This window comes from Erigeron canadensis, chromosome 3 (genome assembly GCF_010389155.1).
Source record: "Erigeron canadensis isolate Cc75 chromosome 3, C_canadensis_v1, whole genome shotgun sequence".
In the NCBI taxonomy this organism is placed as follows: Eukaryota; Viridiplantae; Streptophyta; class Magnoliopsida; order Asterales; family Asteraceae; genus Erigeron; species Erigeron canadensis.
This window is the reverse complement of record NC_057763.1, coordinates 35,497,167-35,516,706: the sequence shown is the minus strand read 5'-3', so window position 1 is coordinate 35,516,706 and position 19,540 is coordinate 35,497,167. Positions and strand designations below refer to the sequence as shown.

Here is a 19,540-nt window from a genome sequence, read left to right as displayed (position 1 = left end):
GAAACAAACTTGATTCTTTAAATGAACAAGAAATAAGCTAGTCATACTACTACAATTGTCAAAACAAACAAAAACCATTGAAGTATATGTCCTAACTGACTTTTTCTTAAAATTTAGTACAATATTAGCAAATCCTAATTAATTCAAGATATTAACATTGTATAAAGTGTCACTTTAACTTTTTGGCATCTGAACAAATATATATATATATATATATATATATAATAGCTAATAATGTCGACCAAATTACGAAATAATTAGTGTTACAATTGGAAACCATTACGTACACTCAAAACATATTTTACGCATGCACTCTTTTCCATAGACAGATCTAGTTATCATCACGTGAAATAAACATAAAAGTATTAGTCACAAATATCGAAAGGCGCAAAGTGATCCACATTTTGCAATCATCAAGAAGATTAAAAATAGAAAGGATCGTGTGTAAGCAAGGAATCTAAGAAGCTTCACTCACAGCAAATCACGGCCACCAATGAGACTCTCTTAGTTTTGTGGGTCCAAAGCTCGACACTTAGCACATTTGTCGCCTGATTTTGTGCAAATTTAACGTGGTATTACTTTCCTCGATAGTTCTAAAAATGTTGCATATATATAGCTTTTGTGGCTCATTTGTACTAGTGTGTCTTGTAGCTAGAAATTTAATCTCCGAATATTCGGTCATTACAAAAAGTCTTGTTATTCTTTGACACCCGAAAAATGACCTCTATTGTCTTTCTTTGTGTCCTTCTGTTTTCTACTATATCGAATTCTCAAGCCGCTACTCGTGCTAGAACAATTCTTGATGGTAAGTTAAGTTACCAAGTTTATTTGGCCCCATATATAAGAAAAACTAGACTTTACATATATAAACGATATATCCTAACAGTAGAACTTACTCTTTTTTTTTGTTACTCTTTTATATATTAGGGCCTCTTGCAAATGGGAACTTCGAACAAGCTCCAAAACCGTCAAACCTCAAGAACACGGTGATCATAGGCAAGTACTCATTGCCCAAGTGGGTAATCTCGGGCATGGTGGAGTACGTCTCTGGTGGGCCTCAACCAAGTGGGTTCTACTTTGCGATCCCACGTGGGTCCCACGCAGCGAGGCTTGGAAATGAAGCCACGATATCCCAAAATGTCAATGTGAAGATGGGTAGAGTGTACTCACTCACATTTGCTGCCACAAGAACTTGTGCCCAAGACGAGGTCCTAAGGATCTCGGCCTCTGGTCAGTCTAGTGACCTCCCTATTCAAACCTTGTATAGTAGCGATGGAGGAGACACTTATGCTTTTGCTTTCAATGCCACTTCAAGTCGGGTCACGGTCACTTTTCATAACCCTGGTATTCAAGAGGATCCTGCTTGTGGTCCTCTCTTGGATGCCGTTGCAATCAAGGAGATGAAGCCTCTTAGATACGCTAAAGGTAAATGAAAACGACAATGGTAATACTTATAATTAACTGTTAAAAAACAATTCAATGTTTACAATTGTAAAGTCATATTAATGGATGGGTTGATTCTAACATGTAGGAAACTTGGTGAAGAACGGGGGTTTTGAGAACGGCCCATTCGTGTTCAAGAACTACTCAACCGGAGTCCTTCTCCTGCCCAAAATACACGACGTAATTTCTTCCCTCCCTGGATGGATCATCGAGTCGCTAAAACCAGCAAAATACATAGACTCCAAACACTTCTCAGTACCAACGGGCCTAGCAGCTATTGAGTTAGTAGGAGGGCGAGAAACTGCAATAGCACAGATCATCCGTACTGTGCCCAACAAAGTCTATAGCTTATCATTCACCATAGGAGATGCAAAGAATGACTGTCATGGATCAATGATGGTAGAGGCTTTTGCAGATAAAGAAACCGTAAAAGTAAAGTATGAATCTCATGGAAAGGGTGGTCTTAAGACAGCAAGCCTCAAGTTTAAAGCCACAAAAACAAGGTCAAGAATCACATTTTACAGTGCTTTTTACCACACCAAGTTAAATGACTACGGTCATTTCTGTGGCCCGGTCTTGGACGATGTCAAGGTTTGGCCTATCTAGAAACAAATCAGGGAAGTCTATATGTCGATACGTGAGTTGAAGTAGGCATCGAATTGATAGGATCTTGCATACCGTTGTTATATGATATCATTTATTCAAGTATGTAGTGACTAAAATTACTCGATGTCATATTATGTTTTAGTTTAGTATGATCATTGAGTTAAAGATTATATATGACACATTTTAATTGAATAAAAGGAAAGCTAAGTCTAACTTGTTACACCATTTAATCGTGTGAGATTGTTTTCGAAGACAGATATAAATTGTATACATAAAACAAAAACTAGCTCGATTCTAGAAATTAATAATTATCAATCCTGACCAAGTGATTCTAAACTTACAATACCACCCTAAGATTTACAATGCCGCTATGCAAGAATATGAAATCTATCTTTTCGCTTGAAGCATTAATCACTTTTAAGTTTTAATTTAAGACCCGACAAAAGTGAGGAAAAAAACCCACCTCAAACTTATTACAACAAATGTTCAAAAATACAACACAAAATGAATATCTGGGGTGTTAAACCGTCTCCAGTGACCAGTGGAGAACCATCATTTATTATACAGGTGATCATTTCACAACTTATAATCACTTCAACTAATAAGCTACGACTTTTATGAGGGGTATAGATAAGTTAATGGTAAAAATGAAAAGGTTGACTAAATATATAAGGTAACAAGTTTTAATTAAGATTCGAGTTGTAAAGATACACCGGTCATCTCGCATCTTAAAAAAATTAAGTGTACGTTTTAACAAATAGCTAGGCTACAACCTTATACAGCAATAAGGTATAGTATAATAAGAAAAAAGTTAACTAATTGTAACCAAGGTACAGATACAATAATCTGAAATCTTATCCACTCAAAACATATTTTATGTATCCACATTTTTCATAGACAGATGCAGACATGTACTCGTAGTTATTATGACGTGTGATATAAACCAAAAAGTGTTGCAAACTTGGAACTCGATCCATCGCAGCTTTGCAAGCATCAAGGAGTTTTGAAATTAGATAAGTTCATGCATACGAAAGGAATCATTCACACACACAAAATTGAGTGTGAAGTAATTTTTATGGGGTGCCTCACATACTGACATACAGTGTGAAGTAAATAAATTTATGGGGTGCCTCACATACTGACATACATTTGTGGGTCGAAGAGTTGACACTAATCATATTTGTCGCCTTATTTTGTGTTCATTTATCCATTTAACATGGTAAATGCTTTCCTTTATGTTTCCAAATATGTTGCATAAACAGCCTTCGTAAGTACCATCACCTATGTACTTGAGTGTCCTGTGGATATGAGTAAGGAGCTCCTCGTTTTAAAACGAGTGGTCAAAACCCGAATATCTTGTTTCTCTTCGACACACATAAATGACATCTTTCATGTTTTTTGGTATCATCTTTTTCTTAGCTAACTCGTCTTGTACTCTTGTCAAAGCCAAGTTTATTGATGATATATTGTTGAGACTTGAATGATATATGTGAACAATTCAGTAGGCTTAAACATATGCCTAAAATCTGGTACCGACACATGTTAATTCAAAAGTTTAAGATTACCAAATTAGTCTCATCCATCATTACTCATTATCATTTTCTTTGGTTATGTTACCAATGTGGACGGTTCAAGCAGACTTCATCCAACGGCATGTCCAGAAGGCAAAAATACAAACACACCGATGACATAATGTCTTATAAGCAGCCAATATTTTGTCTAAAGAATTCACAATAGTTTCATGCTCTTGGTATTAGAATGATAAATTAGAATAAACCACTGGGTTAAACCTCAGTGGCCAGGGGTGTTTTACTAAACCTGCTATGCGAGGCCCCAGGGGAGTTTACTCCAAGGTCTCGAGTTTGAGCCTTGGTAGGTTATTTAAGATCCGCTCATTGAGGGACCCTTTCGTTGTGCGATTAGCACACATCATACCCCCCAATTTTGGAAAGTGTTACACAATAGTTACATACAAAATTACTAAATTACCCTTAATAAACACTCACTATGAAAAGAGTTTTTATAAACTACCAAATTTGCTCTATCTTCTAAAATATTTCACTATTATCTTCACATCAACCTACATCATTTGACACCTTCACCACCACCAATAGTAACATCACCAACACCACTAGACCGCCGTCCACACCACCGCCACAACATCTAGCGGGTACCATGCTCGTCTTTTTTTAACTAAATCTTGTGTACTTAGACTCATTTTGGTCTTTAATCAATAAGTGATAATATGCTAAACACAATCCTAAGGACCATGTTTAGCATGTTAGGTGATTCATACATAATAATTTATTAGATTGACCTCTTTAAAGCTTGATCCAAAATTCCAAATAATTACCCGATTGTTTGAAACAGCAAAACTTAAAACTAATTATCCGAATAACCAATATCCATATCAGAGCCCATTGATTTCAATTTATATTCAGGGATAATCCAATTATGGAAATAACCTACATCCAAAATTAAACTTCCTCTTACCCAGTAATTTGAAGCCTGATCAAATAACCTACGCCCACTAAGTCGGGCAGTTCTGATGGGGTGATCAAAATTTTGGTGTCTAGTTAATTGGTAGTCAGCCAATACCCAACTAACCCACCATGAACATCCGTATTAACCTAGAACCTCATATGAAGGCTCCTAGCCAGTGATATCATTAGAAACTTATCCAAGTAAATTACGAGAAAAGCATGACACTTAAATAATACACAAAATTAAAACAATTGAACAAAGATAAAATTTGCTTTGTGGTTTGTTTATCTCCAGGAACAGTAAACGGTTCTCAAACTTGATGAAGTTTGAGGACCTAAACTTGAAATAGTTCATAACTTGTCACAAATGTTGGAATACAGACATTTTATGCTTTCAATTACAAACAACGTATATCAGAAAAATGCATAATCAAAAAAGTTTAACCATACTTGCAGATAACATTAAGATGCGCAACTGCAGCTACACAAGACCAGTACAGCAGTACCTAGAAATCTAGTCAAAGCAAGAGCTTACGGTTCCACAAAAACTGTGATCATGCAAGCATATATTCGATAGTTTATAAATCCTGTCTACTTTTTTGTACTATCTATAGTGGTTGGATTCACTACCAGATCATATTATCTTCTAGCACTATACACAAAGAGTGATCATATGACATCCTAACTTATCCTTCTAAGTTCTAATAACAAGATCGCAAAACTTGACATAATCAATAAAGGGAAGAAGACAGGAAAGAAGTGGAATCCACATGACCCCATTTAATGATTCTATTGTATTGGTAGGATAACTAGGTTAAATTTTAGATGAACAAGTCTTTTTCCACAGATGAACCACAAAATGCAAATATTTTAGTTATATCATTAAACAGAAAAGGAAGGTCGCCGTCATTAGGCAGGATTTCAAAATCTAAACCCAAGATAAAAACATGAAATACAACCTTACTGTTCAAATATAGCAGAAATCTACAAGATCCGAACCACACAACTTCAAAGATTGAACAAGCAACACAAAAACGGTACAAACCACCACATAGTCTACAAGATGGTCTCCCATGAAATTATGCTCATACTTACTTGTGTTGGAGAACAAAAACAAAAGGACAAGGTTCACCTCATGGCTGAAATTCAATTATTGTTGAGCAGTTGCAGACTTGCAGCGTTTAGGACTCGGCTCGGGACTTGACAATGAAGTTTTGACGACTTATTGGGTTCATGACCACTGGAGGACCGGCGGTGCGAGGCCATGCCTGGAACTTTTTGTCAGTCTCTTCCCACCACTCCTTGTTTGAAACTGTTGAAGGGGTGGTGCCTACACACCATACACAGCACCAGTTATTATTAAACTTAAAAGAGCCCACAATCTAGATGAAGGGCCGATAATGTCCCAAAATCTATATATATCCTTACCTCCAAAAATCTTCTTGTCAGCAATAATGTGGTCACATGCAAATGCCAGTACAAATGCTCCTGCAACAGAACCAACAATCTTGGCTCCTGTCATTTCTTCAAACTGTACTGTAAAGAAAATAATTAGTGTCAATAACACAGCTTGTAAAACAAGAAACCGAAAATATGTATTTGTGGTTCTAATGGAGCTACATTGAAACAAATCTTCTTATTAGAACAATAACATCCTCATTTTGGGACGATATGAGTTGCTAATGCAATTTAAGGCTATATGACAATATCTACAACTTGAGAATCATCCGCATTAGGAACGATATGAGTTGATGATTCAATTTAAGAGGTAAATCATTGTGATATGAAAATCTATCTAGGGGATAATCATTTAACTCATTATAGCAAAATTTAGAAAAAAAAGGCACACGTATGTAAAGGTTACATGGGCAAAACATAAACACGATATACGTCATGACTTCATGCGACACTTTTCAAGTTGGAGTATATATCTCAATCATGCTACTTGATTGTGATATTGAATGAGGCATTGTCAGGATTTGCAAAGTTAATACTCTTATAAGACCTCAAATGAAGTAATAGGTCATAAAAGGGACCAAAGTTTTTTTGTGAACAAAGTGGCAATCTAAATCAAGTCTTCAACGTGAAAACCAGTGTAATTATTATCGCAATACGTCAGTAACAGCATTTGTTTCCTTTATTCTTGTGTCCATTTTGTACTTAAGTTAGCTCAGAAGCAGTCCGAGCCAAGTGTCGAAGTGTTGTGGAGGCTGTTGTTGCATAAAGGTTGGTCTGTAAGGCCACGACAGGTCGACAACACATGCATGAGCCTAAGTCGACAACTCTAATCAGTAATTAGTAAGATTAGGTCACTAGACAACTAAAGCACATAATAACCATGTGTTTGTCCAATTTACATCCTCATCGAGTCATCGTCGCTATACTATTTTGTGTCCAAGCTTAAAAAAAAACTGCATCTTGCTTAACGAATCATGTCGTTATAAAAAAAAAACACAGTGTTATCCAGCATAACTATGAAATAACACCTTACGCAGTCGGGCCGTTGATCCATATCGAAAAGATCCTTTCCAGAAGCAATCTTAAGGTATTATTTAGGCAGGATATTTGACTTATCAGCTTATTGAAATTCCAAAAAAGCCAATACTTTTATTTTCACTATTTTCTTCTTTAGCTCATAAACCAAAAGAAATAAGCTAACTTTTTTTTTTTTCTTTTCTTTTCTTCTTGAAATTTTAATAAGCCAATAAACCCCCCAGAAAAAGAATCTCAATCAAAACGCTCTTATAGAAAGGAAAACAATAATAAAAAGCAAAAAGCAAATGAGAGGGTGTTAGATGAATCAATTGCTACAAGAGATATATTTAAATTATAAAATGCAATTTGATTTAATATAATATACTAACAAAATAATAATAATAATAAAGTAGTAAACAGACAGAAAAAAGAATAAATGGATTGAAATATACCTGTTGCTACACACTTTTACTTGTGAATTGATTGATGAATAGAAAAAAGAGAAGCGGAACGAAATGAAATGAAAGAATGTTATCGAAGTTTTGGGGTTCTTCTATCAATTCTATTTTTATGTCAAGTCCCACACAAAGTCACAAATTCTGAATGGATGCCCCTTGATTTGGAAAATTTTTCTTTTAACTAAATCAACACCCAAATATTTCTTACGAGTAGAGCATGTTTGAGAAGAATTTTTAAAAATTTTTAAAATAACTTTTTTTATTGTGTTGAAAACTTTGTTTGAATGCAACTAACGTTAACTTTTATTTAAAAAAATAAATCTATTTTTATTTTGATGAGGAGTTGGGTAATGATATTAGTACCATAGATTGTTATTAATCTACCACATTCATGCATCATCTATTTGTACAGTATGTTGTAATATTAGTACATTACGATAGACTAATAAAAAACCATATAACAAATGGTTTGTTTGCACATTAGTGTGTTGGGTGTGAGAGAAAAAAGAGATGTGTATCACTAAAGAAGTCAAAATGTTAACATGTAAAATTTGGGCAGAAAAGTTGCAATTTCTATTAGAAGTAGATATTATTAATTATCTATTTTATTTTTCGATGGCTTCCTTGGTAGTTTTATTGAATGTAAAACATTTGTAATTGTAACACTTGAGTATATATCTTTTATATATCGCAACCAATAAATTATCAAGGAGCGTCGTACTCAACCACGACGTGTTCATCTGCTGTTATGCATGAGTATCATGCTAGTTGGAAAAAAGATTTACCACCCCCTATTGTATCCTCAGTCGCCACCAGCATTCCAGACATTATTTTACCCCATCATAACAAATTCGTTCTTTTTTTTCTTTAATTTGTTTAGACCAACTCCTTTTTTTTAGAGGCCTAATTCACTTCATTTTTAACAAAACTAAGTTGTGGATAGAATGGTGACCACTGACCACCCTCATTCTACATTGTGTTCACCATTGGTTGGCATGACCCATGTTCTAGACAAGTTTTGGGTTTGAAGTTCTCACCAAGACGAGAATAAAATGTGGGGAAGTGGGGTAAGGATCGGTCCATGTGTTTTTTTTTAATAACTAATTTATATGTTTAAAATTAATAGTCACAGGTAAGGACAGAAATATTGTTAGTAAAAGTCATGTTCTGATAGTTTTCTATTGTAAAAATGACATCGTTTTATGATCGTGTGAATAGGATGATCAATTGATACTTATTCGATAGTTTATTTATTTTTTGAACGGGATACTTATTTGAAAATTAGTCATGGGAACCCATTCTCTTAATTACACAAATTGATCAAATGATACTTAATTGATAATTAGTCATAGGAATCCATACTCTTTATTACACAAATTCTTCAACACCTCGCTAATCATGTTTACCACCTGCAATTAAAATGTTGATTTAAATACGATAGTTTATTTTTACACAAAAACGAATTTTGTTTAGCCATTTATTAACGGACTTATATCTCTCAGTATTGTTTTTCATCTACACAAGCATTTAAATAGCATAGACTTATATCTCTCAGTATTGTTTTTCTTCTAGACAAGCATTTAAATAGCATACCCCATTTAAGCTGCTAAATTGTGTCTTTAAACAGCGATTAAAGACAACTAATTCCTCTGTTAGCTCATCTGAAAAACTTTGTTGAAGGCAGAACATTCTTAATTTCACAAGGAACGCGCTGTAAATACATGTTATTTACTGAATATCATAATTCATAAAGCTAAAATGAACCAGTGATGAAGATCGAACAAAACAAGCAACATAATTATAAGCAAAATCATGTGATAATTGTAAAATTTTCAATGGCATCAGCTTACACACTACAAAGATATAGAAATGATACTGAAGCCCTAAAGCTATAGATGATGATATTCATAATCATAACCTGTAAAAACTAATTTAGTGTATAAGCAGTCTCAGAGTTCTCAATCCATCAAAATTTCCCAAGGAGCATATGCTAAAATATTTTGATTAAGCACATCATGCTTCGACGTACCAACTACAATTCCATAACACTAGACTTATAGATAACACTTCAGATAAAAAATTGCTTATTTTCCTGTTGCTAAACTTCCAAACCAATATGCATAAGCAAGCATAGTTGCAAGTTGCAAATTAATGATTATCAGAGTATGCATGACAAAGTAGTAACAATTTCCAAAACGATGGTCAAAAAACACTAGCAGCAGCAATATGGGTCTAATGATCCACAAAACATTTATAACATAAAAACCAGTCTAGAAAACAACCATAACATCAAAATCTGATTGTGCCACGATGCCAAGGACAAAATAAGTATCACTCAAACATTAAAAGTTTAAAAGCAACTGGTAATCTATATCAAAATGTCCTAACAACATAACATCTTCTCCTCCCAAATGCTAGATGATATTAAGCAGCAATATCAACAGCCTCTTCAGTGTAAGTGATTGCCTTTGTGGTGGGCTTTTGAAGCAAATCAGTATGCTCTTGGAAGGGAGATTTGCTGAACCTGGTCTCTCTCCAGAAGTCTGGAGTAAGAAATCCATAAGTCTTCAGCAAGCAGTCAAATGTAGCCTGCAAAATGGGAAGTTTCAATTCAGTCTGTAATTTCAAAGATAAAAAATTTAACGACCTAAGCATGCCATATGCTATCATTGACTCAAACATGTTCGATACAGATTTTGGGGTCTCAAACAAACAAAAAATGCAACAATAAAGAGAATGGAAGCATGAATGATTAACACTGGCTTTTACATGAAGATTATTGACCTAAGAAATAATGAACAATGAACTAATCATAAGCTGAAACCACATGTTTCCAGGGAGCAGTCAAAAGCAGTCTGCCATATGTGATACTGTGTGGAGGATAAGCAAGGTTGTAAATATCTCTTTTCCGTATCTTCTCAGTCAACCACTGAGAAGCGATATATCAGGGATGTATCGTCTCGATAGTAAGCCAATATCCGATATCTTGCCGATATATCAGCCAAGATAACCGAAATTTACAACACTGAAGATAAGCTATCTCAATAGACCATAAGAGATATTACTATATTAGTTTATTTAACATAGATATGTTCATATAAATGTTGGGAAAAATACTCGGAATAATGACAGACAACAACCACTCTAACTAAATTTAGTAAAACAATCTAGTGAATTACAGACAAGTATACTTATAAATAGAATAGCATCGGCAAACCTTAAAAAAATTCAAACTAAACTAGTATACCACACAATGTCACTTCTGATTAACAAGTCCTATATATAAAGATACAAGATATCTGAAGACCATAAAGTAGACTAGTTGATCACATATACATCTGATCAGATAACATTCAATAATATATAATCAAACTTAAAACGGCTATTCCAATACGTTTCTATTTAATCAAAACATAACTAGATCATTAAGAAAAGGATTCATGTACTGAATTACCCATACATAAACTTAGAATTAATAATTGAACTTGCAAATCTTAAACACACATACTAGTATACTACTATACTACAAGATTCTGCATTCACAAGTCCTCAACACTCAAGTTAAAGAAAAAAGCGTCCAAACATCTTCATTACTAAAATCCAACGCATAACCATATATTCCATTACTTTAAAAAGTGTAAAATACAGTAAACTGTCTCATCATGCAAGTATCCAGTTCGGACTAGACACAAGATAAGCAATCAACATAGCTCAAACTATACAAAAAAACTTACATCAATGACCACAAAAAAACATCATGTAAGCAACTATAATAAGGTATAACAATCATGACAATTTATTTCAAAATTTATCACGTTTTTATCCAATATAAAACTATAACTAGCATCCATAACAATCACAAAAAATATTCAACATCTAACTATGCAGAATTGCAGACACACCATTTTCCAAAAATACATATATAAAAATCAAGCAAAACTCATTTCAAATAATATCACATTACCATCCACTATCTAACAACTATCCTTAACATAATATGCAGACACAATATATACGTACAAATATAATTACATATTATGTAAACAAAAATATATAAACAAAACCAAACCTTAACAAAGTTGCCAAGTGTCTTAGTAGATCCACGGGAAGAAGTAAACACATCATCAATCCCAGCAAACTGAAGCACCTTTTTCGGCACACGAGCCGCCACAATCCCAGCACCACGAGGAGCAGGCACAAGCCTAACAGTCACTGACCCACATTTCCCGGTCACCTTAGTCGGAACAGTATGCACTTTTCCGATCTTGTTCCCCCAGTAACCTCTCCTGACCGGAATTACCGACAATTTAGCCAAAATAATCGCACCCCTAATTGCAGTCGCCACTTCCTTGGAACACTTAACACCTAACCCAACATGTCCATTTGAATCACCAACAACCACAAACGCCTTGAACCGGGTTCGTTGTCCGGCTCGGGTTTGTTTCTGAACCGGCATGATTTTCATCACTTCGTCTTTTAGACCCGGAAGGATTTGGTCAATGATTTGGTGTTCTTTGATGGGTAAAGAGTGAAGGTAAATTTCTTCAAGTTTTGATATTTTACCGTCTTTTACCAACCGACCAAGTTTGGTAACCGGAACCCATTTCTCTTCTTCGGTTTCACGACGGCCGCCACGACGACGGCCTCGGCCACGGTCTCCACGACCTCGACCGCCACGTTCTGCGGCGAACCCACGAGAGAATGCGCCGCGTTCTCCGCCTCTCTCAGCCATGATTTTGGATTGATTTGGTTTGGTTTTTTGCAGATTGCAGAAAAGAGAGTGATGTGAGATTTAGAGGCGCAGTGAAACCCTATTATGAGAGATATATGTAGATTTATATGTATAGCACAAAATGGCTAGGGTTCGATTATTGGGCTTTTTACTAGGCCTGTATATTTTTGTTTTCAACATTGAATCGGCCCATATATTGTTTCGTTTTATACGAAGAAAAACAAAAACCTTTCATAAATACTTATTAAATGATCAATTAAAAAGGGTAATAGGACCCTAGCCCCGGTACCACAATTGGATACCCATCGACCCACCCTGTGTGAACAATATGATGCCGTATTAAATGATCAATTAGATAGAGGGTGTTTGGTATTGCATTATAATGTGATTATTGCGTTTGTAAAACACAAATAATCTAAAATAGTGTTTGTATGAAAAAATGATTATCGGCTATGAAAACGAAGTTTTGAAGAACCATGTACCTTCATGTTTTTTGAAACATAGATTTTGTTTTGTAATCGCAATACCGAACACCCCCATAGAATTTTCAAAAAAGTACCACTGTGTCGAGCCTCTATCTATAATAGATAGATAGATATGTGAGCCAAAGTGTTTTAATTAAAAGTATCAAGTTATATGAAAGTTTTGAAAGTATCATGTCATACAGTTTACATCGTCAATATGTACAAGATTAAATTAAAAATTACTGTATATGTTAACTTATAATTTCTATGGATATATAGACCAAAAAAATATCATTATATGTTACATTATTAAGACATTCGATATAATAATGTTTACTTATTCGTGTGTATAAACGTGATTAAAATCTAGTAACAATAGTAGTAATAATAATGATGTGTATATATTGTGTAGAGAATAAACTAAATTAATAATAACTCGAACGTCGATTGGTTGGTCTCGAATGAATATCAAATTACATTGAACCATTGATGAAAGTATATACTAACTTGGTCGAACCAATATATATGATACACATAAAATACACTATAAACAATATTGCATTTGTTCACACTTTTAGATGAGTGTGAACAAATTAAAAATTTTGTCACGCTTTTTAGTGAGTAGAAATATATTGAGTTAAAAGTGGATGGACATTTCTACACACTAAAAAGTGTGTGGAAATAAAAGTTTACACTTTTTAGTGTGAACTTTCATAATTATTTTGTCACACCACATTTATTCACAGTAACTTTTTTAGTTACCGTGGACAAACGGGGTGTGACAAATTAATTATGAAAGTTCACACTAAAAAGTGTGAACTTTTATATGTACACACTTTTTAGTGTGGAGAAATTTTCACACACTTTTTTTTCAATATTTTTCTACACACTAAAAAGCGTGACAAAATTTTTAATTTGTTCAAACTTAACTAAAAGTGTGAAGAAATGCAATATGATTTGTAGTGATATAGTAATAGTGATAACAATGTTTTTTGTACTATGCATGTACTAGCTAGCTAGCTAAATAATTATCTAAGTTAGTAATCAGTAGTAGCTAGAAGTCCCGAATGTTGGTCGTTCTTGAACAATATTGTTTGGGCATTTAGGGGTGACAGTTCCTTTATAAGTCAAATCGACGTTGTTGCAGACGGCTTTAGTCTTCCCACCGCTTTCTCGAGTGAGGTTTATGTCTTGTAACACGATCCCTTGACATGGCTGATTTTTGCTACAATCAAATGTTATTGCTTCTTTATCTGCGCTTGTTCCAGTAATATTTTGGTAAGTCACGTCTATTATATCGACGGCTGAATCCTGGAATCTTTATTTCGTTAGGAAAAAAAAAATAATAAAACAAACATTTGGTATATATATGTAACTCATTGAACATATTTTCAAATTGGAAGTATCTTGTTTATCAAAACGGTTAGTTGTGGAATATATTTATTAATTTATTGTTGTATATAAGAGATATTTGAAAATCATGACCTGTTCTTTGCAAGGTGAATCTTGATCACAATAATTTTGATCTATAATGACAGGGTTCGACACATTCTTCATGCTGATATTCTTAAATGTGATATTGGTCGCATTTCCTGAACCTCCCTGTAATTAACAATCGTAACATTATTTCGGAGTAACATATCTTGTAAAATAATCACAAGCTAGTTCTTGTCTAATAAAATATTAATAACACAATAAAAATAAAAACAATTGATCGAGTAAGATGTTCTTGTATTGTATACCTGCCAAGTTTTGATTCTAACACCATTTGTTGTCCCCGTAAGTGTAGCCCCGTCAACTGTAATATCCGAAACATGAGCTTCTGAATTTTTGGACCCAAGGCTCCCAATACTAATTAAATCAACAATTAATCACCCATTAGATCGATCATATTATTAATCAGCGTATATATATATATGTAACAGATCAAATCAAGTAAGTCCAATCGGTATGCTAAATATCGAGTATTTATTTAACAATGGTAGTAATCATTTAATTAACATGTAATATGACTCATAAGTTCATAATAAAATAGCAAATTATAGTACTCCGTATTATAATGGTTATAAATTGTACGAATACACGAGTAATACTTCGTGTGCGTGTGTGTAAAAAAAAAAAAAAGAAACCATATATACTGATTGAATTCGGAAAAAAAATAATTATGCGACAAAAACGTACCTAATACCATGACCAGGTCCACATGTGATCCCAGTAGCTTGAACATTTGTGGATCCACTCACAATTGAAATACAATCATCTCCTGTTCCTATAACGGAGTCAGATATTTTGATGTTTTGAGTGTGAGTGACATGAATTCCATCGGTGTTGGGGCTATCTTCCGGCGCAGTAATTTGAATCTTTGAAACTTGGACGTCGTCACAATTGTCGAAAGAAATGTGCATTTGTTGTGCATTTTGAATATTCAAATTCTTCACTGTTAATGTCGTGCACTTATATAACGTTAAGGCCTGCCATTGGCAACAAAGAGTTGTCGTTACTTTTGTGCGGCAGCTAGCATAGTACACTACTACGAGTTAGGTAGGGCGTTTTTGGTTTAAATGGTACGAAACAATCCCATTCATGTTTCGTTTACTTTGTGAACATATATGGAAATTATATATAAATTAATCGATCTTTTCAAAATAAATCAATTAATATGAAGACAACTAGTGAAAAGGTTTGCAAGAAAAATCACAAATGATGAATTGAAATTGAAATTGAAATAGATGATAAACTTACCGTTGGAGCATCCTTGCAGGGCTGCACATATTTGTTTATGACAAAAAAAAAAAGTATAGTCGGTTAGTATTGGATAACCAAAAAAAATTACGAGTAATAAAAAAGTAGCTACCCTTTTTACCCCTGATACAGAACAGACTTTTCCAAATTGTGGCCCAATCGGTTTTTCATCGTTTCTGGGCCATAGTATTTGATCATTTTTGGTGTTCTTGAACCGTTTTTACGTAACCATTTCATTCGAGTGTTTTCAAGAAAAATACGTAGTGATACAACAGAGATCGATCGAACGAACGGTATATATATATAAAAAAATAAAACTCTTTTGCTAAATGAAATGTACGTGCGAGTAAATTAAAATTACTAGCTAGCTAGCGAGTACTTACAAGCGACTTGTCGACTTTGCAAGAATTCTTCCACCAAACGTCCCCATTGCCGTCAATGACTCCACCTCCGTCAATCACTAGGTTTTCAACTTTATCCACTCTAAGCCAATGCTTTTCATCTTTCTTATATTTCGATTCTTTCGTTGATGCTAAAATGGTTCCTGATATCTGCAGTAGTTGATGCTAAAAGCTTGTATTGTAAATATACAATGTGAATTTGGGCATATATATATGCAAATAATAAGTAGTATAAAAAAAACATGTATGTGTAAATCGATCGGAGGAGACATGCATGCATGAATATATATTATATTTGTAAGCTAGGCTGACCGATCGACCTGCATAGTTATGGAAGAAGCTTTGCAAGGACCTTCAAACTTAATTGGCGTTACAAGGTATGTCTTGTTTTTGGCTACACTAAATATTGATGTTGTTGTGGATGCACACGCTTCTTTCCATGCCTTCTTGAATGCCTAATTAGATTAACCAATTATTCAACACACACATATGATGCATATATATATGTATAAGAAGTTCTTAATTAACACATACATTTTATATCCATGTCGATCGGAATGAATTATAAGATAATCATTATATATATATGCATGTTTAATTACCTTTGTATCATCTTTTTTGCCGTCACCTTTAGCACCATAAGAATCCACATCAAATGTTTTAGTAGTTGAAGATAGATTAGCTAAGTTATCAATAACGTCGTCGTCAACATCTTGAAACGTGATGAAATCTTTTACGGCTTTCATATACCAATCATATGCTCTAGAAAACCCTCCTGTAGATTTATAGTGGGGAACAGAATAATCTTCATGGTAACCAATTGTGCACCATGAGATCATCATAAGGAAAAGGACCAGTATCAAAGACAGAATTAATAATGCGACGTATCTCTGCGAATTAGCCATTGTATATATTGGTAATTGATATACAAATCAATACTAAGTATATATGTTTATGGGACAATATAGTAGTATAGTAGCTAGCAAGTATGAAAATTAATGATGGTAGTTTTTGAATTTAGTGAACAAGAGGTGAATTATATGAGAGAATATATTATGGCAGTACGATACATGATTGTAGGTTTGAATTTATATATAGAACTAAAGAAGTAGAGCTGGAGCTGGGGTTGTACATGGGGTTGTTTATGGCTCGTGTATTTCTTTTCTTGGAAATTTAAATTTAATACTCCATATGCCTTAGGCCTGAGGACCGTTCTCCAGCTTCTTCTCTGCCATATCAGCATCACATAACCCAGGACTCCTCTCAGGACACTCATTGTCTATAAGGACAGCTTCTTCAGAATTTTTTCACTACATCATCAATTAAATATAATTTATATCACACACACAAATACACCTATATATACCCTACACATATATATAAAACCAAAAAAAAAAGAGATAAAAGGACCCACCTTGGACGTCTTGCAACTTCTTGGGGAAGAATTGGTGGAAGGACGCTCACGCAAGGAAGATCACAGCCTATAGTCGTCCGCGTCTTGGGCTTGCGAGGACGCTCGGGAGAAGGTGCTATAAGCACCGGCCTTACTAAATTTGTTCACGTTTAACATTTTAGTGTTAAGCTTAATCAATTTTGACTATAAATATTTTTATTTGTGTTATATAATAGTTGATGTGAAATATACATCTAAAACATAATTTATTTATATAACTTTCATCAAATTTTATATAACACAAACAAAAATATTTATGTTCAAAGTTTATAATATTTGACTTTGAAAATTTAAAAAATACAAATTTGGGAGTAAGAGTTTTGGTTGATAGCTCACCCTTAATTATACTGTTTGGCCAACGGTCAAATGTCCCAAAAATATTTACGAACAGCATATATATCGTGAAAATAATGCAAGTACGTTGTTTAATGTAGTAAACAATGATTAATTGATTATATTGCAACTTAAATCAAATTAAATAATGCATTACATACGATATACATCATACGTACCTCAGTATAAAAACATGCATAAACAATCCCATAAACTCACATATATACAATTAACTAGATTATTGTTCCGCGTAATACGCGAGATAACATATTTAATTAGTGACAAGTTATCGTTTCATAATATCATACATTGACAACCATATATAAAAGATGTTGAAAATAGATTAATTAGTATCATGGTGCCAAAGTTGTAAATTAATTAGTATCTTGTTGTTAATGTATGTCTTTATATAGAAAAAAAAAACATAAAATTTCATGATTTTATGTTTCTATAAACAATTAGTAACACTTCAAATTATTATGTCAAGTGATAGTTTGAAATTCAATATAAACAGATTTTTTTAGCGAAATATAAATAAGAGCTCTATATGGATTTGAATTCTCTTTAATTAGTGTAACTATATTAGTCATTTTTATAATTTTCACGTAGTTTAATGTTTATATAAATATACATATAAAGAAAATTTAACAAAACAAAAGTAGTTAGCATTTGAACCACGCATGTCTGAGATGAAACCCAGTATTATTGAAAACCCTCTTAATTATCCACTCATACAAACTTCGAAAGTGTGATTTATACCCTGATGGATTTCCTTAAGGTTTAAAACCTTGCCAGTAGCTCACCTTTTGAAAATTTACTTTTTGTGTTTATAATTAACCTTTTGAAATTTTTAAAATTAATTTCACATCAATATATTGAGGTTTCGGATTATGTACTTATAGTTAAATTTTTAGAAATTTTCAAAATATTTTTTTAAAATCATGGTTGAATTGTATTATTAATATTAGTAATATTTGAAGCAAATATTGGATTTATGTAACAAATTTAAAAACTAAAATATTTAGGAAATTAAAATCTTAAACTTTTAATATTTATTTTAATTAACATAACTTATGTAAAAGCAAATTATAATACAATAATTAAGATTTGAAAGTTCATAATATAATCTTATAAGAGACCCTAAATTTCAACTTCTAGATTTATTAGGAAAAACATATAATGAATAACTTATTAAAAAGTGTCAAATAATAAGTTTTTCAATTTGATAGGATCAACAACATAAGTAAATGTTAATTAAATGAAATAAAATATTTCAATTGGTTAATAATTATTTAGGAAAATTGTATTTTTGTATATATAAAAGTAAAATTATATTTTCTGTATATTACGCGAGACAATATAAATACGCGAAATAAACACAATAAGTTTTAAGAATAACATAATTATTAATTATAGATAAAACATGTTGAAATACAGTTGTATTGTTATTTAAAGTTTTATTTGCATCAAAAATGGCTAGTAAGATATATAAATTTTGGTATAATGACAATGTAATGTTAATACATCTAATACTGGTGAATATAGTAATATTCAAAATTGCTCTTTAGTGTAGCTGTTTTCTATAATATGGTTGTTATATATTTGTATAATGACGATATAAAAGTAAATATAAACAAAACACTTTATCTACTATAATTAAATTTCAAACCAACTCATTTAGGTGGGTTGGCCACCATGACATCATTGAGAGTCTGTTGTCTTGAGGGACGCATGTTCAATTCTTGTCGTGGATAAGACTGATAATGATAGCTAATCATCGATGCAAAAAAACTCAACATTGAGGTTTCGTAGGTACCAATTCGGTACACGGGATCAAATGGTCCTCTTTGATCTACCCTGTGATTTAAATGAAATTTCAAAAAACATATTATCTTCTTATTTATATAAAATCAAATACTCGATTATAAATCTTAAACTACATTATGTATC

The 19,540-nt window shown here is 33.1% G+C and overlaps 4 protein-coding genes across 5 annotated transcripts; 1 reads left to right on the top strand and 3 right to left on the bottom strand.

Annotated features, from left to right (window-relative positions):
* Nucleotides 1-663: 663 nt before the first annotated feature.
* Nucleotides 664-2,219, top strand: LOC122594219. The gene is made up of 3 exons (XM_043766689.1): nt 664-805; nt 928-1,425; nt 1,532-2,219. Exons 1-3 carry the CDS (start codon nt 718-720, stop codon nt 2,047-2,049), a joined length of 1,104 nt encoding a protein of 367 aa, XP_043622624.1. The 5' UTR covers nt 664-717; the 3' UTR covers nt 2,050-2,219.
* Nucleotides 2,220-5,472: 3,253 nt separating this feature from the next.
* LOC122593685 lies at nt 5,473-7,621 on the bottom strand. Of its 2 annotated transcripts, none has more exons than XM_043766125.1 (3): nt 7,460-7,621; nt 5,961-6,068; nt 5,473-5,862 (listed from the first exon to the last, which is right to left on the bottom strand). In XM_043766125.1, exons 2-3 carry the CDS (start codon nt 6,052-6,054, stop codon nt 5,714-5,716), a joined length of 243 nt encoding a protein of 80 aa, XP_043622060.1. In that variant the 5' UTR covers nt 6,055-6,068; nt 7,460-7,621; the 3' UTR covers nt 5,473-5,713. The 2 variants fall into 2 exon arrangements, with proteins under 2 accessions (XP_043622060.1, XP_043622061.1); XM_043766126.1 differs by having other exon boundaries at nt 5,961-6,063.
* A 2,071-nt stretch (nt 7,622-9,692) lies between these two features.
* Nucleotides 9,693-12,271, bottom strand: LOC122592422 (40S ribosomal protein S2-4). Its single transcript, XM_043764639.1, has 2 exons — nt 11,535-12,271; nt 9,693-10,054 (listed from the first exon to the last, which is right to left on the bottom strand). The coding sequence occupies exons 1-2, from the start codon at nt 12,195-12,197 to the stop codon at nt 9,890-9,892; spliced, it is 828 nt and encodes a 275-aa protein (XP_043620574.1). The 5' UTR covers nt 12,198-12,271; the 3' UTR covers nt 9,693-9,889.
* Nucleotides 12,272-13,705: 1,434 nt separating this feature from the next.
* On the bottom strand, nt 13,706-16,652 carry LOC122592420 (polygalacturonase-like). The gene is made up of 8 exons (XM_043764638.1): nt 16,407-16,652; nt 16,125-16,259; nt 15,787-15,954; nt 15,404-15,424; nt 14,843-15,132; nt 14,404-14,512; nt 14,147-14,263; nt 13,706-13,972 (listed from the first exon to the last, which is right to left on the bottom strand). The coding sequence occupies exons 1-8, from the start codon at nt 16,644-16,646 to the stop codon at nt 13,706-13,708; spliced, it is 1,347 nt and encodes a 448-aa protein (XP_043620573.1). The 5' UTR covers nt 16,647-16,652.
* Nucleotides 16,653-19,540: the final 2,888 nt, after the last annotated feature.